At 45.9% G+C, this 24,701-nt stretch overlaps 1 protein-coding gene across 1 annotated transcript; it reads right to left on the bottom strand.

Annotated features, from left to right (window-relative positions):
• Positions 1–1,501: 1,501 nt before the first annotated feature.
• On the bottom strand, positions 1,502–24,317 carry malrd1 (MAM and LDL receptor class A domain containing 1). Its single transcript, XM_029843176.1, has 33 exons — positions 24,033–24,317; positions 23,818–23,949; positions 23,657–23,745; positions 23,414–23,578; positions 21,262–21,358; positions 19,838–19,972; positions 19,618–19,770; positions 18,979–19,084; positions 18,523–18,890; positions 17,988–18,427; positions 17,831–17,918; positions 17,571–17,750; positions 17,331–17,487; positions 16,273–16,429; positions 16,081–16,191; positions 15,392–15,605; positions 15,070–15,317; positions 14,512–14,800; positions 12,698–12,943; positions 12,447–12,604; positions 9,161–9,341; positions 7,534–7,662; positions 7,279–7,440; positions 6,632–6,789; positions 6,036–6,237; positions 5,508–5,786; positions 5,276–5,401; positions 4,632–4,698; positions 3,349–3,440; positions 3,176–3,272; positions 3,036–3,096; positions 2,014–2,100; positions 1,502–1,929 (listed from the first exon to the last, which is right to left on the bottom strand). Exons 1-33 carry the CDS (start codon positions 24,220–24,222, stop codon positions 1,849–1,851), a joined length of 5,445 nt encoding a protein of 1,814 aa, XP_029699036.1. The 5' UTR covers positions 24,223–24,317; the 3' UTR covers positions 1,502–1,848.
• Between the last annotated feature and the right edge of the window lie 384 nt (positions 24,318–24,701).

The raw sequence follows: 24,701 nt of genomic DNA, 5'->3' as shown, positions 1-24,701 counted from the left end.
GAGACCATTGACCGACACATCTTCATCCATACAAGAAATACGTCGACAATAAAACTATTTTTTCTATTTTTGCCTAGATTTTGGGTCCCCCCCAGCAGAAACAAGTTTTAGCAACAAAATTTAGCCTAAAAAAGACCGTGTTAATCAAAGATTGCATTTTGAGAAGAGCGTACACTCTACCCACGTCTATGCACATGTAAAAACTTTGACGATGTAAGAGTAGGGCATGTTAGCATTAAACAATCTTTGTCAAAGGCGACTCAGTATATTTAAACAAATAACTAAATACTCATTTAAATCTGGATTTAAACAATTTAGTTGGACTATCATAAGGTCAGTTAGTAAGATGTACTGTTGATTTCTTAAAATTCTATATGTATGTCAATTATAATCCAGTTTAAGGCTTCTTGTTTGTCTTTATATTAATGATAAGTGCCCCCCCCCCCCCCCCACCACCTTTATCACTACTGCAGGTTTATCACTGTCTGGGCTCTTCACACATCGTTGCCTCCTCCAGGACACATGACTACTCTCAATGAATAAAACAGCTATTTTCTTCTGCCATCAGCAAGAGAGGAACCAACCGCGGGGCATGAAATGGAGAAATGGAGAAGTTCACATCAACCAGCTCAGACAGCTGATGAGTGACCTTCAGGTTCCAGATGCTGAAGAGGAAATTATTTAGGGTCCCCATAAAGCAAAAGTCACCTGCTGTCCACAGCACAAAGAAACAACGCTGCTGCTGTTCTGTGTGCTGTTGAACAGACTGAATAATGAAGCCCCTAGAATAAAAGAAACATCGGACCGGGATTAAAAAGAATGAGGGCTGCACATTCTCTTTCCAGTAAATAGTGTGGTGGCATTTTGTTTAGGTCAGTCTTTGTGGTTGCATTATAGGTCAAATGTCACGAGGAGGGAAAAAAAGGCTGAGCTGGTGGTTTCAGAAATGTTCTCCTACAAGGTCAACAGATCTGACACCAAATTAAAGTCAAACAAGAATGTGTACAACCACCACGGCCTTTTTCCCCTCATAAATGTCTCAAAACCATTTAGGGTTTGTTTTTTTTCAATGCTGAGCTAGCCTAAATTATTCAATGAGATAACTCTTAGCATGCTTGTGTCTGACAAGAGGATAAACTTTGCCTGCTTTTCTACTCATCCTGCATTGTAAGCACTCCACCTGACAGTTGGCGTGTCTGAGAATGTCTGAGAATGTCTGAGAATGACTGAACGCTCGTGAAATTTATAACGCGGTGGTTTAACTGGGGCTGTTTGCGGTCCCATCTGCTCCACGCAGGGCTGGAACAGACTCGGAATCAGTTCACAAATCGGCTGCATGGCTCTGACTTGTAATGGGATTTATTTTTATTTGCAAATAAAACCGGGACAAAGTAATTTTCACATGGAGGGGTTGAAAAGGCTCGCTGGGTTCAGGGGAACCTGTCAGTTCAGCACAGCGGATGTTTAAAGAAAAGGCTTAATGATCACAGAGACACAAAGGAACCACAGGAAACTTTACAGTTTAATTAGTAAAACGTTATATTACAAGATTATTGAGGTAAACATCTACCTGCTCTCAATAAATTGCGAGTTGTCTGCATCAACAAGAGATGGTTCGCTCGCTCCAGAGGCTGTCTCCATAATTTGCTAACAAACGCTGATGCTAGGCTAGTAACTTAGCTCTGCTATTAAACTAAGATGAGATGACTATTTAGGAAAAATTACACTTTTCACAAATGTAGCGCAGTTATTCTCCACTGTTTAATTTACATCAACGCACTCTGCTTTTTCAGTCGTTACAGACACGGATTCGCTCAGCTCTGCTGAAGTACTCAAAGAACATTGTTTTCATGCTTCAGAGCTTTTACAGTGGGTGTGCCTGGTGTCAGGTGGGTGAGTGTATAATGGGTTGTCGAAGGACAGCTCTTTCTGTGTGGAGACAACAAACAAAGGCATCACTGACATCTGCAAAGACCATCAGAGTAAACTCAGAAACTGGCTGGGTGTTTGTACCTCCACCTCCCTCCTCCAGGGGTAGACACTGATGGGGAGCTGTGGACTATCATTCCTCCTGGGATTAACGCTGGCAGTGCAGGATTTCTGAGTTTCAGATGGGGGATAACACAGAGAGTGAGAGTGTGAGTTATTCATTCTAACGTCCCTCAAACCACATCCCTAAGTTAAAAATAGCTGATGTCTGCTCCAGATTGAACTACACGTACAAGACCTTAGAACTATGTTTCATTGTTGCTTGTTGCACCCGGTGTGTGAATACAACAATAAATTGGTAGAATGGTTCCTAAAACGAATTATGCTAGTGTAATTGGAATAAGTCTCGGAGACTAAGAGAGGTAAAACATCACATTATTATCTGTGGCCCCCTGGTGGACCCTGATGAGATTGCCAGTGGTCACAAAGGTAACCATGGAGTTTATATGGTGTATAATTGTATTTAATTTTAGAGATTTACACCAATCAAATAATGCAAATCTATAACATGTAAAAACAACATGCAGGGATGATTTTATCTGAACAGGCTACCGTCCACTGGTCTATCCCAGCCTGTCCTCTGTGGCTTTGCCACATTGGAACAGGGCCCCAACAGCCCAAAAGTCCCTGTCCACCACTATAGTGCCAAAAATCGAGTGCCTGCAATTCAGTACGCTCTGAAATCACAGATAAGGAAAAACTAATCTCAGCTACAGTGGTCCCCGGGTGGCTACGTAGCCAGAATGATGGTCCCTGAACCCAAATCTGTTTAAATTCCCTCATCTACAAGATAAAAACGTTTCATTTCTTCCTTTCTTCATATGCCTCCAGAACCACGGGGTTATAAATCATTCACGCGGGAAAAAAACAATTATTCATGCAAATCAGGAAATCAATAGTCTCAAATCAAATCCATGCTGCAGCAGAAAGGCTCAGCGATCACCTGCTGAACACCTCTAATGTTAAATCAGTGATTGTAATATTTGCTGAAGTTCCGTCCGCACGGAATCTTCTGATGATCGATTGGACTCTTTTTGTGGGCCGACCTCTGTTCTCCAGTCAGCAGGCTGCTCATCCATCTCTCTGTAGCTCATCATCACGTGCTTCCTGCGGAGGCAGCAAAGACAAGTCACCAACTCTCAGCACCGGCGGTGATCATCAAATAAACCGCAGCGTCCCAACTCACAGGGCGTAGCATCTTCTCCGGCACACAGCCAGAAAACAGAGCGCCACCCCGGCTAAAAGCAGCAGCAGTCCGATGGCGACGCCAGCATACACGGACTCTGAACATGGAGAAGACCCAAATTATAGCTGGCACTGTTTATGTGGTGCCACGAGCAGGGAGGTGGGCTTCATTACCCAGATGTCTTTCCTCCATTTCCGGGGTGGGGGTGGAAGGAATCACCTTCTCCCTTACGTGGCAGCGGTTGCCTGTCCATCCTGGAGCACACCTGATCATGAAATATTGAGAATCAATCAGTTTTAATGGAGCGTTTCTATGGTAGGTCCTTTCAACAGTTTGGCTGCCTGGGATATACGCAGACCGCCGGTGTTGTAAATCAGCATAAAAGATGCCACCCAGCCAAAAAAGATAAGCAGGCGCGGAGAGATGAGAGCAGGGAACAGATGGAGAAATAAACCACAAAGCCGGTCACACATCACAATCTCTGAGAGGCAACATGAATAAAAGGAAGTGAGAGTTACAAGGAAAACAAACACACCTGGGCTTAGCTCGTTAGCACTAAGAGCATCATCACTTAGCGCAAAGCTAACACATTTTCAGTGATGAGGACGCTTGAGTGAGTGCACTATCAACTACTGCTACTACTTTATTTGGTACTTTTATGAGATCAGATCGGGGGGGTTGTGTTGTCCCTGGCCACGTTCTCTGCAGCAGAGAAACATGGTTCAAATTCTGATTCAGAGGGGCAGTTAAAAGCTAACTTCAGGTTCCAGCAGTCTGAGACTGTACAACTTGCCTTGTAATGAAACCAGTAGGAAGCAGGAGTTGTGGCAGGACACTAGAAAACCCACATCAGCACCAAAGTGACCTCTGCAGTCACTTCAGAGGCAGCTGAACTATGCTACAGTGGGCTAAAAGAGGCTAAAGAAGCTCTCTGCTGCCCCATTTCAGCAGATATGTGACTTTCAAAATGGTTTAGTCTGCACACAAGTTTGATCCCGTTTAAAGAGAGAAGGAGCTCTGTCTCTGACCCAAATGGAGAAAGGTGATTTAGGATTCAGCCCAGCCTGATGATGTTAGCAGATACAGCAGAGAGACTCACAGACGCATTCCTGCTTTCAGAGCATCACAGCCCAGTCACTCCCATCTGCCCATGACGCCAAATGGATTCACGGGTCTCCTCAATGAAACCAACAGACGATCCCAAAACATTGCAGATTTTAAACCAATGCTGCTAATAAGTTGACCCGGAGGATTCCCCGGCTCGGTAGATGAATGCAGAGGAGATGCGATTAAGCTGTGGCTTAAATCGGATTCCCACATGCTTCACGGAGCGTGTCTTTTTCAGGGAAAGAAACGAGGCTGATGGGATTTCCATGTTTAACGGGCAACATAAAGGATGGGAGGAGAGAGTGTGTGTGTCTGTGTGTTTCTGAACAGGGTTAGAAGTTCAGCCTACCTGCAGACGGGCCCGTGGCTTCCCACGAGGCACGAGCCGCCGTTCAGGCAGTACGCCCAAGGACACTCTGTAAATCACAGAAGAGAAACTGACCATCAGAGCTGCCATCATCCATCGCCAGCACGCTGGAGCGTGACGCTGCCACGTTGGAACACGGAACCAGAGAATTATGTTGTAGGACGTGTCTCGCTGTAGAGCTCCATCCATTATGAGTGTTTAAAACTGCCCCCCCTTCCCCACCCAGTCCTTCTAATGAGTAATGTCCTTCCTTTCCCCCTGAATAATCGTCATGATTAAACCTCCATTATGGAACACTTTCTCCCTGCACAGTCACTTTTATTTGGCACTGCTTGGAGGATAAATATGAGGTTTGGTCTCATTCCTGAAGATTCTGAGATGATTTTGGATCTGACAAGTGAGGTGAGCACTCGTCCTCGGAGAGGCTGGGAGTGAACAAGAGCATCCCATTCCAATCCGAGCAGTGACCCGCGACAGGGCGGTGTAAATTTCAACATTTTATCCTGGATGGGGGGGTATTTTAGACTACGCTCAAAAATAATCGTCGGACATACAGTATTTATGCAGGGCGTCGAATCGCCACCATATGTTTGGTGGAGAAAATCTTGAAAGAGAGGGTGTGTTACCATGGCAGCTGGACTCGTCGGAGCGAAAAGGCAGACAGTCAGCAGAGTGGTCGCAACGCTTGACAAGTGGGATACAACCGCGCGAACCTTCACACACCAGTTCTCCCAGTTCGCACTGCAGCAGAGCTGGTGGAGACAGAAAGAGGGGGCCTGATTAATGCTCTACCAAATGGCAAAAAAACAAAAAAATAGGACCTCAGGTTGTCCCAGGTGCACAAAAACGGAGACTTACGGCAGCTGTACTCGTCCTCCCCCTCAGGACAGTCGGCAACGCTGTCGCAGCGCAGTATGGACGGCACGCAGCTGCTGTCCAAACACTGGTACTGTCCAGTTGGACAGCCGACCTGCGGGGGGATGGTGCCTGGGACCTGGCCCGGACAAGACTCTTCGTCTGACTTGTCAGCACAATCCAGCTCGCCGTCACACCTCCAGCTCATTGGGAGGCACTGAAAGTAGTACGTGCACTGGTACTGGTCCACGCCACAGGTCAGAGGCTGGGGAGTAACTGGCCCTGGCGAGACCAGTCAGACACAAATTTCATCTAAATGCTTTTGTCCTTGGTTGATTTGTTTTATTCTGAAGGACAATCAGCTTCATTGAACTGCGGCAGAGTCGTTATGGAAACGGAGCTGGATGATGGTGGACAGAAAACGTGGAAAGAAAAGAGGAGACCAAAAGACGGTGAACACTGGAGGATGTGGGCCGGAAACTTGGCCGCAGCACCAAAAGGACAGGAAATGGGAGTCATCTTCGTCTTCACCTCCAACCACACACTCTTCCGTGTAGGAGATGTCATCCAGGGCGATGTCCGTCCACATGTCCCCGCCCACCTCTGCCTGGAAGGTCACTCTGAAGGGGGCCGTGTTGGCGAGGATGACATCAGCGTACGTCCACTCGCTGCCATGGTTTCCAGTGACTGCCCACATCAGCAGACTGGTGCCGCTGGGTCCAACGGTGTAGACCTGATGAGGTGCAAAACAAAGCCTCGTTTCTTAGCAGATGTGTGAGATTTGTCGCCATCTAGCTGTGAGATCATCACCACATATGTGATAGTTAGGAACACGGCTGACAAAGCAGCTCCGTGGGAATATTTGCTTGTTTTTTTGTTGTCTTAAAATGAACCCAGAGCTAAAAACAACATGAAAGGATGGTGATAATTAGTGAAGTGACACGTCCACACGGCACTTTCATTTCTTCCTGTTTCTTTGTGGGAGGGAGAGAGCGGGACTGTGATGTGGTGAGACACAGATGAGATTTATGACAAACGCACGCCTTTTGAGACGCATGTGATGGATCACCTGACGGCGAATGAAAGGCTTTGAATTATTTATGGAGATGGGGTACAGATCAAGTCACCTTCAGCGTCCCCATCCTGTCCGAGCCGTGCATGTAGAACCAGAATCGCAGGTGACACCCGCCGATGCTGGCAGGAAACGGGCGCCTGGTCGTCATCCTGGCAATGTCGCCCTCCCTCTGAACGGCTGAATGCACGTACAGGAATTTGCCCCCTCCCCCTTGGACACAGGAGAAAAGGTTGGCTTGTTGAATACTCGTAGATTGACACAGCCTGAATTATAAATAAAACTGGATTTAAAAAAAAAAAAATTAGAGGGATTTTCATTTTAAAATTTTAAATGGTTCCAACAAAAAGATAAAAGCGCCAGTGATGTCACCGCGTCCTTGTTTGGCCTTTATTATTTATTGATCTGCTGTGGAGAAGATCATGTGATCAGTCGGCGACGTGAGCTCAAGGCTCAATCTCCATATCAGGAGCTCGCTGGATCGATCTGAAGCTGGGGTGAAGTCGCCAGAGGACAATGTCAGCCAACCCAAGGCTCACATTGTTGGGTTTTTTTTAATGTAATATAAAACTATAGATTAACACAAGATTAACAACTCTAAGGGAGTGAAGCACCTGTTTTTTACACAAAACAGCGTCTCTGAAGAGGTCAAAGGTGAAGCCTGACAGATGAAGAGGCAGGTTATGAAGCGCGAACACTGACCGGGACTGTGGTCGCTCTGAGGTCCAGCCCCGTGCGTCTCACTCCGCTGCCCAATGAGCCAGTCAAAGTCATCCGTGGTGTCCTGGGAAAGCTGGCAGGCCGCCTCCCACTGGTCATCATCCATGTTGAAATCGCAGGCGCCCGGCAGGCCGAAGATCCGATCTATGAAGGCAGAAGAGGGAGGCCGGTGTTGTGTCTCTCTTGGGCGATAATTCACTCAGCGTTTCATCAAAGCTGCTTCCTGTTCCTGCTCACCACAGTCCACCTCATCCGACCCGTCGGCGCAGTCGCCCTTGTGGTCACACCTCAGGTGGGACTCGACACAGTGGCCATCGTGACACATGAAATCTGTGACTATGGGGCAAATAAGTGGCTCCACCTCATCTAAAACAGACACAGACAAACAGAAAGTCATCGACTTGACCTTTAAACTGGCGCCTCTAAACTGTTCATTAAAGAATATGGTTCTTATATTATTCTGGTGTTATTCTAAAGGTTTGGCTGGTCACACAGGCGATGTCAGAGACCGAACAGCAGTGTTTTGGTCTCTGCTTCTCTGTAGGTCTGTTTATGTCTGTGTTAACCGTGTTCCTGTGTTGCAGACGAAAAAGAAGCATTCCACACGGATTCCAGACGCGTGCAAGGTCCCGTTTAATGCGAAACATCTGTCCCATAGGTCACCACCTCTTCTGCTGAGCAACACCGGCTGCGTTTTCCTTCCTGTTGCAATCTGAGAATCGATTTCATAGCTGAGAGTATCAGTTCAACAGAGCGCGAAATAATTTCACAGCATACTTACGCTGTAAAAAGGCAGAGAATTAAGTTGATTTAGCCGAATCTGAATTTGGTAATAAGGAGCTGTTGGCTGGAGGTGACAGGGCACTAAATCCAGGTATGAAACCTTGGATAAACCTGGTGGTTTGATCTTTTTCACAAATGGCTGACTCATAGTTCAAAAGGTGACTAAAATACTGATGACAACGCAGCAGCCTTCAGCATGTTTACTGAACAGGACCGATTCCCTTAGCAGGAGGAGTGATTTCAGGCCTGTAAAATAGTTTCCAGTTCACTTTTCATCTTGTCTACCAGCCAACCTGCAGATTCCATCCCTCCATAATAGATGAAAAAGCCACATGGGTATTTTAGTCACACACGTGGACTTTGATAAATAACTCATTCGCTCCTTTCTGTTGAACCAAAGCTCAGGATTCACCGTTTGTTTAATGTGTTCTCATTTTACTGCTGAGAGTTGAATGAGAAACTCAGCATTCATATTTCAACCCTAACAAACTCCAGCTGGGCAGCTAGGTTAGCTTAGCACAAAAGCTATTTGACTGTTTAAACTCGGTTTTTTATGTTGATGCTGTGAAAGGTTAAAAGAGTTCTATACAGTATACGCATGTTATTATTCTTTTTTATTCTCACGCTGACTGCAATGACTTTCACAGTATTTGTCTGGGGGCTTGAAGCCCTAGACTTTAAAAAAAAAGAGAAAAAGTTTTAAATTCACTTGGTGCAGTTTAGTACAGGCCAAGGAAAAACCCACTAAGTAACAAAATAAATCTTAGTAATAGAAAAAACATCATAGTACAGCTCTTCACTGTAAAATATGTGACGCACCCTGACGGGTTGGATGGAAACCCTCTGCTGCATGTGCATCTGTCACCACTGTCGGTTGTTTTATTGTTTTGTTTTTGACTTTATGGTCCGATTAAGAACAGGATACCGAAGGAATCATCACATTCTGCCAGGATCTGACTAAAGGGAAGATTCACTCACACGTCTAGTCATAAATATCAATGTGATGTTAAATATTTGCAGTTAAAACACACACTTAAAGTGTACGATTGGCCCTTGCTGGGTTAAGGTCTGCATCACTTACTGGGAGCACAGTCTATATACTCCAGGTCATCCAGAGAAGCTCCTCCACTCACATCCCACGAGCGAACCCCTTCAAATATCACCTCAAAGCTCCTCAGATTCCTCATGGGGATCACGGCTCGGTTCCACTGGCTTCCTTGATTCCCACTTTTGCTCCAGGCTTCCCACAAGTCGTTCTCTGTCTGCGGAGAGAAGCAGCTTTGACTTGACGATGTAACAAGGTGGGACGACAGCTCTAATGTCATCGGTAATTGAAGCAGCTGGGGCTGCAATCACGGAGCCTGGTCTCATTGTTTCTGCTGAGATTTACCTCCTGAAGGGGCCGTTAAAGTCTCATTAGCATAAAAACTCAATTCCCCCCGCCGAGGCCGGTACAGTCGGACGTTTATTTTCATGCCACATATGGAACGCATCAAAAGACAGACGGGTGTGTATTGCCCTGCAAGTCCTGTCTGTGTTTCCCCAGACGGATTCTAATCGTCTAATCTGTGGGGCAAGTTAAAAGAACGAGGTGCAAAGTTCATTTCAGACTGGAGCAGACTCCAAATCCACCTTAGCCGGAGTGTCCTGCTCCCTCCCACCTCCTGGGCATAGGACTTTGTCTCATTGCTTCCCCTGATAGGTTACGCTTTATCGCTGTAAGTCAAGCAGAAACATACCTTTGGTGTCATGTTTTATATTTCAATTAGGTTCCAACATACAATCTTCCTCCCTGCAGGTCAGTTTGGAAGCGATCAATGTGAATTAACACGTTATACCAGAATTAATATGCTTAACGGCACCAAACGCCGGATCATTAATTGATATTTGAATGTCAGAGAATTCCTTAATAATGTATAACATCAAACTTGTAAAAGAGGCTTAACTGCGGTAAAAGAGACCAGGTTTGATGTGCTCAAAACCCCCAAAAGGACGAGCAATGTCACGTTCTCATCTGCAGCTCAAAAGCCTATTAAAATGCACCCTTGGGTGAGAGCATGCTGTCTCCTCTGCTCCACGCCACGGAGTCCTGCCTTGCAATAATCTTGTTACAGTGCGCGTCGAGTGCAGATTAATAGGCAGCGTTACAGCAGGACTTCACCAGATTTATGTCATGGTGTAAAGGCTGGATCCATAAAAGCAGCCTGAGAGTGATGGGCGAGCATCTGGAGTTGACGTGATCAAAAGTGATACTAGTCAATAAAGTCTTTCAATAATCCAATCCACCGGTCTTTTCTTGTGGAATTCAGTTTAGTGCAGCTATACGTTTACAGAGAATTAAAAATACATCAGGCGTCATTTGACTGTAGCAAGACAATAAAACGGCAGATTTACTTAATCACATGGGTGATATGAAACGTGCCAGACCGCCCTTCTGGATCACTGTGGGACCGCTTTGAAGCTGAGACGAGATAGGATTGTCAAGCTGCCTCCCTGGTGGGAAACACTTGCCAGGTACATAAATATCCGTTCCCTCTTGTTCCCCTCCCTCGGTTCGCTAAAGTCTGGGGGCGTCATTACCGAGTTTTCCCTTCTGTTGTTTCCCCCCTGTTCTTCCAACAGCCGTTAGAGATTTCTTATACATTTTGTTTACAGAAGGTTTTTTGGAGCGTTATTTGGGCTCATGGCACCGCTGAAGCCATAAAAATGGCACCAAGCAATGATCTGTAAGTGTTACTGACTTTAAAAATGAGCAGGATTTTAGGGCTTATAGATACAACACACCTCCCGTGGGTGCTCCTATAGAATCAAGGCTGTTTTTAAGCAAAAAAGGTAGCGTTGTATGATCGCCATTCATTCGTCTCCTGTTATCCATCTGTCCACTGCTGCCAGAGGTGGAGCCTTTTACTGCTGTTAGCAGCAGAGCTACAAAGGGCACCATCACCATCGCTCCACCACACACCCCATCTGGTGCCAGTCGAGTCCCCGGTCAGCTTAATGTGTATGGATTTAAGATTGTGGACCACAAATCTCATTTACTTTGTTAGTTTGGTGACATAAAGAGGATTGCAGCAGACGATAAGATCAGTCTCTGAAGCCGCCGAAAGAAGCAGTCAGTGGATATGGATCAAACGGAAGGACCCTTGCTGGGCTCATGGATCAATATAAACAATTCCAGGTATGCGGCCAGCGTAGGTGCTGGTTCAGGGAGTTGGACGCCCCTGCCTTGCAGAGCCCCATGGGCTATCCCATGCCAATCATTGGCAAACGGCTGAAACTGGTTTCACTCCGTTTTGCTCCTGGCTACTGTGTGACCAGGTTGACGTATGACTGGGCTAGGGACACAATTTCAGGCTTTTTCAGCCTGTAGCTGGCCACCTTTGAGGAGGGTGTCCAGTATTTAAAAGGCCGAAACACCTGATGAGTCAAAGGGCATACTGCTGATGATGTGTCCAGAAAGTCAAATCTTTCCAAGGTCATAGGTATTTCCCCCTTTCACAGCAAGGTATACCTCATGTGAGTGCGTACCATCTACTGGCACAATGGATGTTTCTAACAACTCATCCAGTGTTTACTGATTCAGTTCACACCTGCCCCACTCTGCTACGACAGCCCCATCCAAAAACAATCAAACACGAGGTCCTGAGGTATAAGGCATCCGTCTCACTGTTTGTAACCACCATGTTTTTACATCCTGTTAATGTTCCGGAGGTGAACTTTTCCATTTTTCAACTCTAAAGGCAGCATGACTGGGGGATGAAAAGCAACCATCATTCACCAGTCAGGAAGCCACACAATCAATCAAGTAGCCACTGGACCTGGTTGAAAAAATCAGCAAATCCTATTTAAAATTCCAGACACAATCAATAGAATGGAATGAATGCAGAGTTTATTTGCTGTTTTCAGTTTTTCACAGCTGTCTAGATGTTGGACAATGCTCAGAAAATGCAGTTTTATCTCCACAAAATGAGTGTGGGAAATCACTTATCCTTTGCAAGACTTTGAAAGGTGCGAAACTAAGGTGGGAACCTATCTGCGGGAATTTGCATAAAAATCTTTCCGACCTTCTGCAGGGCGTCCCATGCAAATGTGGAAGAATGCCAGCTGAACTTGCACGCTCACACCCCGAGATGGCAAATCATCTCCTGTACCTCGACCTTGAGGTCAAATGAGCGCAAACAGAATAGGAGGCCGGAGCAAATCACAGCCGGAGTTCGGAAACAGGAAACTGCTTATGCAAAGTAGCGTGTGTCAGGCTGGTGGGGCAGCCTACAGCCCCCACAGTGCACAGGATCGTATTAGGCGAGAGCAACATGGTGACTGTCAATGATGATGCGGGGTCTCCTATGATTTTACACAGGTCTTACCTTGATCAGGACGCGGATTGTTCCTGAAGCCTTGTGGGAAATGTAGTACCAGAAGGAGAACTTGCAGATGGCGCTCGACTCCTTCCAAACAGAGCTCCTCATGTGAGCTTTGTCACCTCTGAGACCCAATGGGGTAGCTTCCAGAGAGACAAAATGTCCTTAAAAAAAACAAAAAGGAAATGTGATGGAGGAGAAATGCGCCTTCAAACGTATCTTAGCATTTTGATAAACAGCTAAGTGTTGTTACAAACCTGTTCCATCCATCAGTGTGTGGTCATATGGGGGCCGTGTGCTTTTCACAGACCCAACACCTAGCTTCCAATCATAATTATCAGCTGGGGAGCTCTTCCAGCCGCAGTAACCATCCTCAAAGGAACAGGAAGTCCCACAGCCCTTTTCGTCCGTGCCGTCACCACAGTCATCTACGAAATCACAGCTCTGTCCTGAGGCATAACAGCCACCTTTATCACATGGCAGGAAGCCTGGAGGACAAGCGCCTAGAAAAAAACATCAGTTAATTGGTAAGTTAGGCTGAAATTTGATTGACCAGATCTGAGTTAAAAGCTAGCACTGCATGTTTCTGAAAAATGCAGATATGATGAAAATTCTTGATGAACTTTGAATCTGATAAGGTTAGCCTTAGCATTAGCGGATCATTAATAAAACTTTGAAGATGAATAAATGGGCAGATGGAATTGTGACTGTTGGACTGAGCTGAGCCAGCACCTAAAACACCTAAAAGTCCCATTTTCATTCAAAAAAAAAGTGAAAGTTTTTTTCTTCCAGATAAAGCAGCACCACATGAGTTCTGCATTAACAGTTAAGAATAAGGAGTCTACACATAAAAGTGGGGAGCAATCTGCCGGCAACATCACAGTCTCTTTAAGAAGCTTAAGTAGACAAAAAGTCCAACTGACTGTAAGCCCAAATCAGTGTATCAAAGGTGGTCATTCTGAGGGAAAGGGGAGCTGGAATCTTCCTCTTTCTTGTGCAAGGCATTTGAATGGGGTCAGTGTTTGGTTCTGGGGAGTTTTAGTGGGAGATGAGGCGTGATAAAAAGGGGCTGTCCCCATAAGTAAAGGAGAGAAAGAGGTTTGAGTCCCTCCTAATCCTTTGTTCCTCTTCAGATGCATAAGACCAGAAGAAATGGGTCCTAACAAAGAACTCAGACGAAGCCAGTAAGCCACCGTAAAGCTGTCTAAGCAGGGAAGAAGCAGAAGGTGGATTTCTAAATAAGAAAATGTTGGAAGCTTGGACTCTGTTTGGTGAAAAGGCAATTCCTGTGGATTCCTGCAAGGCCACTGTCTGTAAATATGACCTGCTCTGGTCATCCTGGGTGACATACTGCCCCCTGGTGCAAAGAGGTTCCTCCTGATTAGACTGAAAAGAATTCCCAATATAATTCACAGAAGTCCCAGGGGAAAATTCAGACATGGGGGTAAGAGCCTAACAGGAAACAAAAAAACCTGCTCCGGAGAGACACGACAACCACCGAGATGTTCCAAAGTTGCAGCATTAAACTGGAGACATCATTATCTCACATGCCATTAGGTATGTGTCAGCACATCAGAGCTCTTTAATGATTACGTCCTCATCTCATTCCATGAGCTTGCTAATTTGAAAAATGGAGAAATACAGCGGGTGAAATGAGATACAGATGCTATAATATCTTCACATCTTGAAGCTTGTGCTGTTAAATCGAAGTCTCTTGTGTCATAATCGAGCCTTAGAAAGTGTTCCCAGCAAAGATGACCAAGAATCCAAAACAAGAGACAAGGAAGGAATCTCAAAGCCCATTTAGAGACACATTAGCAAAGGCAATAAATCAGCTATTGTTTGGCACTCTTTGATGCAGAAGCACAAAGGAACTCTACAGCTCCCAAGTTAGATATTCATACAATAAAAGGACCAGAGAGCTACAACAAGTCTTGGTTTCATGTCACAAGGACATTTTACTTTCTAAATACTGCCGTTCAGGAGGAGATTGCTCGAAGGTCGGGAAAAAGAGGGGATTCAGTGGAAGGAGGGGGAATTATTCCAACAGTTAAAACAGACTGATGCATACCTGCAGTAGGTGGAGGAGTGTTTTCCGACCCTCCAGCTGAGGAGGCAAGCAGACATCCCGGGGAGAACGTGATGTCATCCAGGCAGATGTCACCCTTTGGGTTTCGGCCAACCTTGCCCTCAAATATGACCTGAAAGTCCCAGATGTCGCTCAGTGGGACCTCTCCCATCTGCCAGTAGTTTCCCTGATCTCCCGTCAGGTTCAGAAGGAGGTGACGATGCCCTTGACTCTTCCTGAACACGCTGAGCGTGCCGATTCCATCTCCGGACATGTGAAAGTAGAAACGCATCTGGAGACGGTTAGTAAAAGGAACATGTCAACAAAAGTGCGTATCAAACAAGTAGGTTGTGTAGCAGAGATTGAAAGAAAGGGGCTCCCCATTTATCTTTCCTTCCCCTTTAGATTAATTGGTGCATCGTTGCTGCAGGGTGAACTGACAGCAGTGAGACAAGAGAAACATGATTCACAGGGCAAACTGCACAATCAATCAACTGAAGAGTCAGGCTGACGAGTGAGAGAACACACACACATGTAGGCTATAATTCTGCTTCACCTGACCTTACACTTGGAGCTCCTGCGGCTCAAGAGGGGTCCTGAGATGCAGGCAGTGTCTCCGGCTGCCTGAGGGAAGGAGCTCTCCAGGTAGACATAGTGTCCAGATTGGTTCCTCAGGGTGTGGTCCCCTGTAGGCCCGGTCCCCACTGTCAGGGTGCTACCTGCCTTGATCAGCCAGTCGAAGTCATCTTGTTGGCACTGGCGCCAGGAGCACATGTCAAACTCAAAGTTGCAGCGCCCGCTGAAGCCCTCTGACAGCAACACCAAAACAACAAGGTGATCTAATGATCCCATATATTAATGTTTCAGCACGACAAGGCCTCACTGCAGATGTAGGGGTCTTCATCAGAGTTGTCCCCACAGTGGTTGATGAAGTCACACAGGTTGTCCTCGGGGATGCAGTGGCCATTAGCGCAGGCATACTGCTCAGGTGTGCAAGGCAGGGTTGGAGGAAGAGGTGGAGAGCACTGCAGGAAGCTAACATCATCTATCACCAAGTCTCCCATGTAGCTGATTCCTCTCTTTGCCCGAAATACCACCTGAAAATGATGTCAACAACATACAAATGGGGCCCTGCTTGTTATCTGTGAACCCAGAGAAAAGTGTAATTTGAATTCTTCTCTAGTCTGTAAAAGCTTTAACAAATTTATCAAAGAAATAGGTGCTCCCGCCTTTTAAAGCCAATAAGGGCCAATATGGTCACACTGGCACAGAACCTGCTCAGCAGTCACCCCCAAAGACGCAGCACCTCTGATGACTCTGATGAGTCACAGGTTAGGACTCATTCGACTCAATCAATTCGACATTGACCAAGTCTGCATGTCCAATTTAGCCTGACAAGGCTGATATCAGGCCAATTAAATTGAGGAACGGTCATCCGAGAGGCCGACCTTCTGTTCAGAGCGAATGTCGATCATTTTAATCAATGAAGAACTGACAGCTCTTTACTCCCACAGGAAATATCCTGTATTTGCATGGCTGTTACTTGTAGCTGCACGTGTGTGTTTTGCAAACCTGAAAATTGTTTAACAGTCCCAAAAACACCTCTCCCCGCCTCCACTTGTTGCCCTGGTTACCAGTCTGTGACCAAACCACACGTGAGTTGTTTTCATACTTCAGCAGTACCTGAAATGTTGGTGAGAAAACAAATATTCAGTCCCTAAAAGCCTTTGCACACTTCCTGTGTAGCAGCGCGTCTCATCGTACCTGCAGCGTTCCAACTGTGAAGCCGTTCATGTAGTACCAGAAGACCAGGATGCACTGGGGCCCAGTGGAGGAGATAACAGGACTTTGTAGGTCAGTGATGTGACCATAGCCTCCGTTAGAACTGTCTGCACATAGATACCAACCCTCTGGGGTTCCTCTGTTATAAAAAATGACGGGACAACCACTGAAACCAGTCCACCAGTCAAGACCTCTGACGTTGTCTGGACTAAGAATGACCTTCTTAAGATGTTGTGACACCATCAATCATGCTTTGAGTATTGTAAATTCATCAGAATTTTGAAACGGTTTAAAAACCTAATCTAGATCCATAATCTGCTTCCCTACCGGCAAACTGCAGCACTGTCCATACAGATATTACAAAGAATGGAATAACTGGTGTGACTTAATGAGCAGGCGCCATGAAAGATGGGTCAAATATGATGGTTGACTTGGTCCTCCATCCGGGACATCAAGTCCATTCTGTTGTGTGATTACGAGGCGAATATATTTGATGTGTTTCATATTTCATAGACAGAAGATAGATAATTCAGTAATAAATTTAATCATGGCAACAGTCATTGCCTGTCAGCAATTTAACTGTTTTTTATTGATATTTCTCAGCTGTGTTCTGCAGCTCATGGGACATAACCTGTCAATCAAAGCGTCCACTGTAAATCGCGCAGGCTGAGATTGCTTCTCTCTCCTCCCCACTTTTATGAAGACATTTCTACTTCCCTTTTATTAAATTCACACAGGAGCTGCGGCTTCACTTGGGTTGAATAAAAGATACAACCTCCTCTCTTCAATTCACTCTGCAGTGCAACTATTGATCAGCAGCCAGTCAAGGCTGCCAGGGATTTTCAGGGAGACAAATTTATGATTAAGTAAAAGATAGCGACTGCAATTCTGACAGTGGAGAAATTAATGGAATACTGTTGGCAATGTTTGCCATTTTCTGCTGCACTCAATAAAATATAGATAAGAGTAGTCGGTTTTCAATGTCAAGCTAGCCAAATGTCATCAAATATGTTGTAAATTCTAGACTGTTGCTTACTCACAGGGTGTGGTCGTTGACAGGACGATGGTACTCTTCTAAATCGTGAATACTCTCCCCCTGGTCAGGTGACCAACGGAACGCATGAGCCTCGGTCACAGAGGAATCCATGATCTTCCAACCACAAGTTTCACCATCTTCAAAACCGCAACGTTCCCTCACTGCAGGAGGAGAAATTTAAAGTGAAAGCAGGGGGGAAGGAAAGGAAGCTACTCACCAATTCTGCAAATTCGTAAAGTTTTACCACAGCTGAATTCATCCGAACCATCCGAACAGTCTGGTCTGAAGTCGCACACTTGGCTGTCAGCCACACACTCTCCGTGAGCCCCGCACACAAACTGTCCATCGGGGCAGCTGTGGGGTTGACCTGTCGGGGCCGGGGTAGTCACTGCGGGGATGGTTTGGTTCACTGTCGGGAGGTTTCCTGAAAAATGCCGGAAAATGCATGTGTGAACTTGGACTGATAAAATGTTACAATGCATGGGTCACTGGTGTAAGGATTACCTTCATATGGTTCACAGTTCATGAAGGAGAGGTCATCGATGGCGATGTCGCCTCTAAAATCATCCCCAACTGTCCCTTCAATCAGAATCTACCGAGGAGGAAAGACTTTGCATTTAAAGAAAAAGAGTTTTAGTTCCTCTCTGAAGGCTGATTTTACCTGGAAAGGCTTGGAGCTGGTGAGGTAAAGAGTCTTCCTGTGCCACAGGTTGCCCTGATTCCCATATCGTACCCACAGCATGGACCCGCGGCCTGTCGCCGTGGTCCTGAGGTACACCGCCAGACAGAACACATGCGACCCGAACATGTGGTAATTGAAGCGGAAAACGCAGTGGGCCGATGACGGGTCCTTGCTGTGCTTAAAAGTGGGTTGGAACACTCGGCTCAGGAGGACGGCCGTGTCCTTAAACTGCTGGGGTGCAGAGGACTCGATGTAGAGGTAGTGGCCGGAGATTGTGCCCAGCGTGTGGTCCTTCCATGGCCCCGTGTCAAAGGTCGGAGTGGGACCTTGGATCAGTGTCCAGTCGAACATGTCCCCCCCGCTCTGTTCTTGTTTCCAGCTGCACAGCCCCTGTTCAAAGTTACACTGCAGCTCTGGAGCTGTCAGAAATCACAACAAATAAAAGAAAAATTCAAAATTTGCTGTTGTGAGCGGCTAATCTCAAGAAGAAAGGATGTCATGGCCAAACACTCACAGCATCCAACTTCATCAGATCCGTCCCCACAATCATCCACCAGGTCACAGAGCCTCATGTACTCCACACATGCTTTGGTGTGTTTGCAGTGGAAGTGCGTGTGTTGGGGACAGTGTGCAGCTGGCGGGGGCATCGAGCAGTTGTTGAAAGTGACATCGTCCAGAGCGGAGACCCCATTGAACACGCCTAGGCTGATCTTAGACAGGGAGATCTGGAAGGGCCGGGTCAGGCGCCCTAGCTGGACAGTGGCCTGGTTCCACTGCGGTCCTTGGTCGTACAGCGTCCTCCAGAGGATGGTGTTGTTTGGGTCACCTTTAATCTGAAGGTTCATATTTGCAGCCCCCACAGATATGCCGGAGTTATAGTGCCTGTCAGAAATGAGAGACCGGTGTTTGCTATCAGTCCATGAACAGCAAGGTACAAAAAACATCTAACAAAGGTGAAGCTGTGACTCACCAGAAGGTCATGGTGCAGCTAGAGGCCGACTGCTTGAACCAGGGACCTTGAAGAACCGCCTTTGGGTAGAGGCTGCTGCTATTCTTCCGTATAAACATGAAATGCCCTATAGAGAGAGAAGGCAACCTTTTTATGTGTTACCTCTCATTGCTTCTCCCTAGTTGCTTCCACCAAACTCTTTAGGCTGTAAATATCTGCTGCAATCTTTAAGATTTTCCAGATTCAGTGATGATTGATTCCACTTTTAGGGCCAGAATATTGAAAAATCTACATACCAAACTCTGTGGAATAAAATAATAGTCCTCTTTTCATAAAAGCCATTAAATAAAACAGAAAATTACAGCTGCTCTCTGGCTGAGCATGAACAGGGATTATCTGTGATGCCCTCCTACAAATACCACTCCCACTCGGTGTGAGCCGGTGTGGAGATGAGCTGGAACGATCCCTTCGCTCCAATTGGGGCCCCATGATCAAATTTTCTAAATCATCACACACATGCTCCCACCAGGATGTGTAACATTCTAAAAATAAGCTTTGGACACTTTCCAACAAAAGTCTTTTTGAAAACAACAGATGGTGATTTAAAAAAAAAAAAAAGACAGAACAAGAATTTCTAAAGCGAAAAGTGGGTCCTTTTACCTTCTGTGCTGTTGGTGGTGTGGTCCAAAGGTGGAGGGTCACCGTAAAGGTACGGTGGTAACTCAGCAGAAGTCCCCCAGACCCAATCGAACCCGTCACCGAGGGTCAGCTCGTTCCAGCCACAGGACCCGCCATCAAAGTCACACTCAGTGGCTGAATGACACATTAAAGGGTGACGAGAAGAGCCTTTCATTCAGATTCAAATAAACATCCATCTTACGGCATCCGGCTTCGTCCTCTCCGTGGAGACAATGTGGGGTGAAGTCGCACACTTTGCTCTCCTCGATGCACTCGCCATCGCCGCAGGCGAACCAGGAGTCAGGGCACGGTGAAGGAGGCGGCGAGGTGATCAGATCTGTCAGAGAGTTTCTAATAAGCTTTTACTCACACCGAAAACAATCTTTCAGTTCAATTTATCTTTATTTATAAAGCAGCTGTAACAGTGACAAACACCCAGTCTGACTCCCTGAGCAGGCAACAGTGGCTGGAATAATTGCCTGTTAACAGGGAAAAACCTTGTAGAGGACCAAGCTCAAATGGTGGGACCCTCCTAGGGTACAGGAGGAGGAGAAGAGGAGACCCATACATCCTTACCCCCGGCCCTCACACTTCAGGGACCACTATATTAATATATGTTTGAGCAGAGTTGCACTCAGAACGTGAAGTGTGTCAGCAATGCCACGGAAGATTAGATTCAGCTCTAAAGTAATGAATAAAGTTTAAAAAGTTTGATCGATTCGATCTCCGAGATTCCATCTTTTGGATGCAGCTGGTCTAATTATTGTTACGAGAACTGAAAAATCAGCAAGTTTCAAAATTGCTTTTTTTTTTTTTTGCTGACGATGGAAAATAGGTTGTTAACTTGCTCCCTCTTAATTTTTTGTATGAGTTTTCTGTGCATTAATCCAAACTGAGTAGCTAAAATGACTAAAAACATTCATTTTAATGAGAGATTCACATGCAAACTGGACCAAATGATGGCAAAAACCTTGTTATACCTTAAAACTACAGTCCTGATCATTTGTTTTTGGTCCCCCAATTTGTGTCTACGTTTGGCCCATTTTTCATGATTCATTTAGCAAACATTACCAATAAGGATGTATTGAAGGTTGTTGCCAAATGGAGCCAATAGGTCCTTTATCCTGCAGTGTGTCAGATGAATAATAGCTGTTGTGAAGACACTATAGATGCTCCCAGTTAAAATAAATGATCACCATAACTGGCCCATTTATCCTTCTTCCATTATTCAGGGCCACATGTGTGCGATTAAACCTCTGAGTCCGCTCCAGTTGACCTAGTGTTCATGTTTTTTGGGCTGTGGCAGGAACGCAGTATACGTGCAGACACTGCAAGAGCTTGCAAACATACCAGAAGGCCCAATCAGGATTCAAATCCATGACCTTCTCCTTACAAATGTGCTAATCATGACACGGCCGTGCATCCCATTCATCAGTGCAGAGAAGCATTTTGTGCTCTCTGTCACATTCTAACGATTCATTTATTCCACTGTGAATGGCTTCCTCGCTACTTTGATGTTATAGGCCGTTATCAGTATTCAATATTTGTGGCGGGGCCGCGTAGGTGTGGCGATATTTCAAAGCATCAAGGTCTGAACATGCAGTGAGATGTAATCGATGACAGTACCAGTGGGAGCAATGCAGCCGGGGCTGAATGAGAGGTCGTCAATGGCCAGGACCGCAGACGCTTCACTGTCACCTGAAAACTCACCCCTGATAAGCACCTGAGGATACAGAAAGAGCTTAAATAGCATTGAAATCTGTCCTACTATGATTTATACATTGTAGTCATCTGCTAAATGACTAAAAGTCCCTTTGGACTAAAGGATTTAAAGTGAGAGACACAATCAAGCCACCATGTGATTGGTGGCTCAACTATCTAGTACAGGTGCAACTACCAACTAACGGTGCGGAAATGAGAGGAGGGAGTGAAGAGGGAGATAACCAGGAGAGAAAGAGAGAGGAGAAAAATAAGTGCTGTTAGGAAAGCAAGTGTTCTCAGAAGAGCTGTGTCTTCAAGAGCTTTTTGGACTGACAGAGCTTGGGAGGTTCTTCCACTGTTTGGAAACAAGGAATGAGAACAGTTTGGATCATGTGTGCACAGGTGGCTTTGCCAGATGACGCTCATGTGTAGATGGCAGCGGAGGAGAGGGTAGCATGGCCTTCAGCAGGAGTGATCAAGAAAGAGGGAGCCACTGCAGCTATTACTAGAAGGCAGCTTGCTGGGTTACAAATGGTCTGATTTTTCTGACGTCGAATGAGGCAAAGTGGCACCACAGGGAGACTGGAGAAGTTAAAAGCTGACCTTGCCACGACACCCTGAATGAACACCCAGACAGGTAAGATTCACACCAGGAACGTGCGCTGCCAGTGAGGACATGCCAGGGGGAAGGTAGCGAAGGACTGTATCAAATGTAGCTAAATCAGATCCAAAGACTGAGATGCTCGGACCGTTTTAAATGGCCTATTACAGGAGGTGGCCACTCTTGAAACAAGATTGGGTCGAGTGAAGGAGGAGGTTTCTTGACAGGAGTCAAGAGTGCCAGGTGTTAAAAAGTAATCTGTTTCAAAACGGCAGGAACGGGAGACCTGAAACTGGGGATGGCTTCACAAATGAGTCAGACTGAAGGAGGATATCTTGAGCAGAAGTGTCACCTGAGCCAATTTCAGCTTGTGAGAGATTGCCGGGGTGATGGCGGGAGCTCATGTCTGTAATAGGATGGTTGGTTTTGGGTCCCACAGGCATGTAGTAGGACAGCTATGTGTCAAGAGTTTAGATACCTTAATCCCTGTGAGTGGGATAAATGTGGAGAAGAACGGATGGGGTGGCTAAGAGCATGTAGTACGATGGCTGCGCCTTGGACTCATGGGCTTGTTAGAGATGAGATGAGATGCGATGCTTTGAGCTAAATGCTAAAGCCAAAACTCTAAACATTTACCAGATCCAAGGGCAGGCGGGTAAACACAGTGATTGGTGTTGGCATGTTGACGGGAGTTCAAAGAGTGCTCTCAGTAAGCGGGATGGAAACGGGGACGTTTCCTGCCCGTGTGATTATTATGTCTGTCAGTTGTGGGCAAAGTCAGAATACTTGTTAAAGCAAGACGAAGCCCGTTCTGGACATGTTCACACACTGCGGTTTGACGTTGAGTCTGGTCCAGCTTTATTTCCAGTATCTGGATGTCTGGGCTGAATCTGTCAGGATGGGTTACAGCGTACGCTCATTCAGACTTGTGCCGGTTTAGCTTTATGCTAGCAGCATCAGCAGAGTCAATGTCGAGGTTTTTCTTTGAAATCTGTCTGTTTCGTTAAAAGGAATTTCCATCTGTTGTAGTTGTATACAGACACAAATGTACCATCTACATGAACACATATGGACTGTGGCTAATGCTAATGCTAATGCGAAATCAATACTGAAAACGTAGCATTCCCGTGCCCTTCCAACAGAGGGAAAACAGACCTCTGACCATCACAGTGATAAGGTGAAAGTGTGACAAGGTCCATCGAGCAGCTTTATCTACACCTGCGGCGTCAGCACGGACCGAAATAAGCAGAATGGTGCTTTAAAGATTTCTGTCAAATCCACTGAATACGTGGTTTCCATCTTTTGTTGTCTTTAATCAGATACTACAACGGATCACTTTGGATGCTGACAACACTTCAGCCGTGTTTTGTCTGATATCAGTGAGGAAGACACAGGTGACGTGTTAACTTTGGGTTAACTTCATGGTGGAGGAAGTCGCCCCACATTTGGGGTTGGACTTTTCATAGCAAACTGCACCTGAAAAGTGTGATCGCTTGGAACCAAAATGGTCGTCTGCCACCATACATCCTTGTGCGCCTGCGTGGAGTTCTTCCACACCTCTGTGTGCTGATCCAGGCCATAGTGCTGAACGATGACGTGAAGACGTCCGTGTTGTGCTCCAACGTGATGGTAGAAACTCAGCTGCAGGTGTAAACACACGATGCATGTTAAGACCCGCACTCTGTTTTTACCAGTTAATCCAGGGGAGGATTTTGTTACCTGGCAGGTCTGAGTGGGCAGGAAAACTGGACTTTTTAAATCGGCAGTGGTTCCATTTCCTCTGACAGGTAAAAGTGACAGGAAATGGGCTGAAAGAGAGAGACGAGGACACGATAAAAGTCGATGTTTTTGGATTCAAACGTCACATTTAAGAGGCTCACCTGAGTTTCTGCCAGCGTGGTCGTGTTGGAGTCCTGGGACCTGATTAGTTTGGAACCATCCAGAGGTCGTCTCTGGGCTCTGGGTCATGTCACAGAAGCCCTCCTCGAAGTCGCACCGCTTGTACTGGGAGCCTTCGGAGAAAAAACATAAATAATAAAGCTGTGTTTCAGGGATGGATGTTAGCCATGAATTGTTTTTTTCCTTCTTTACACACAGTGTTCTTCATCGCTGCCGTTTTCACAGTCGTCCCCAAAGTTACACGCGCAGTCCGAAGCAAAACATGAGCCTTGAGCGCAGGTGAGTTCCCGATGAGAGGCTTTGACCAACGCAGGAGCAAACAGCAGAGCGAAGGGCAGCAGGAGCCGCAGCGAGCCCTGCAGCGACGCCATCGGCCAGGTTAGCATTCCTCCCTTAACTCTTCTGCCCTGTCCTCACCTCCAGGCCAAACATTTTGTGGCTACCACAGAAGAACTTCAGGCCGAGTTGTCTGTTCCTCACAGTCTACCTGAATCTTGGATTCAACCTGAAAACTAGCTGAAGCTGTTAGCATGTCGTAAAGGGTAATAAATGGCTTTTATGGTTGTTGCTCAATAAGGTCTTTTCCTGGTCTGTATGTTTAACAAGAACAAATGAGAACACATGACTAAAAAGAGGAGGCAGTCCTACATTTAAATCATTACATATTAAGTAGCAATCACAATTAGAGTAAAACAGCATTAAAACAGTAAATCGGCAGTAAAACAAGGAGTGTGTATTAAATTGACAGTATAAACTGTCTTTAATGTGAGAAACCAGTAGCTTAGCTTAGCATGAAGGCAGGAAATGTTTTGTGATTTCAGATCACAAACAGAAAAATATTCATTCAATCCATTCAAATATTCAG

The sequence above is a fragment of the Takifugu rubripes genome, chromosome 10 (assembly GCF_901000725.2).
Source record: "Takifugu rubripes chromosome 10, fTakRub1.2, whole genome shotgun sequence".
NCBI lineage: Eukaryota > Metazoa > Chordata > Actinopteri > Tetraodontiformes > Tetraodontidae > Takifugu > Takifugu rubripes.
Note: the sequence above shows the minus strand (reverse complement) of the source record. Positions and strands in the feature narration are given on the sequence as shown.